Here is a 283-nt window from a genome sequence, read left to right on the forward strand (position 1 = left end):
AAGATCATCGCCCGCAGCGTGCCCGCCACCATCCTCTACGAAGACGACAAGGTAGCGCGGACAGCAGGGCCGTCTGTCCCCACCGGGGTGGGGTTTGGGGGGGGGGGCAGCACCCATGGGTGCGGGGCTCAGCGTGCTTCCCCACCGCTCCCCCGGCAGTGCCTGGTCTTCCGCGATGTGGCCCCCCAAGCCCCCGTCCACTTCTTGGTGATCCCCAAGCGCCCCATCCCCCGGATCAGCCGCGTGGGTCCCCAGGACACCGAGGTGAGTCTGGGTGGGTTGC

At 70.0% G+C, this 283-nt stretch overlaps 1 protein-coding gene across 1 annotated transcript in view; it reads left to right on the forward strand.

Annotated features, from left to right (window-relative positions):
* The window catches only part of HINT2 (histidine triad nucleotide binding protein 2), a gene marked incomplete at its 5' end in the record, with an annotated part of 678 nt that continues 395 nt past the window's right edge, over positions 1–283 (forward strand). The window contains 2 exons of the mRNA XM_010569873.1: positions 1–51; positions 160–264. Of these exons, the coding sequence (XP_010568175.1) occupies positions 1–51; positions 160–264 (156 nt within the window). The remainder of the gene's footprint in view (positions 52–159; positions 265–283) is intronic.

Source organism: Haliaeetus leucocephalus, unplaced genomic scaffold (genome assembly GCF_000737465.1).
Source record: "Haliaeetus leucocephalus isolate CR32 unplaced genomic scaffold, Haliaeetus_leucocephalus-4.0 Scaffold278, whole genome shotgun sequence".
Lineage (NCBI taxonomy): Eukaryota > Metazoa > Chordata > Aves > Accipitriformes > Accipitridae > Haliaeetus > Haliaeetus leucocephalus.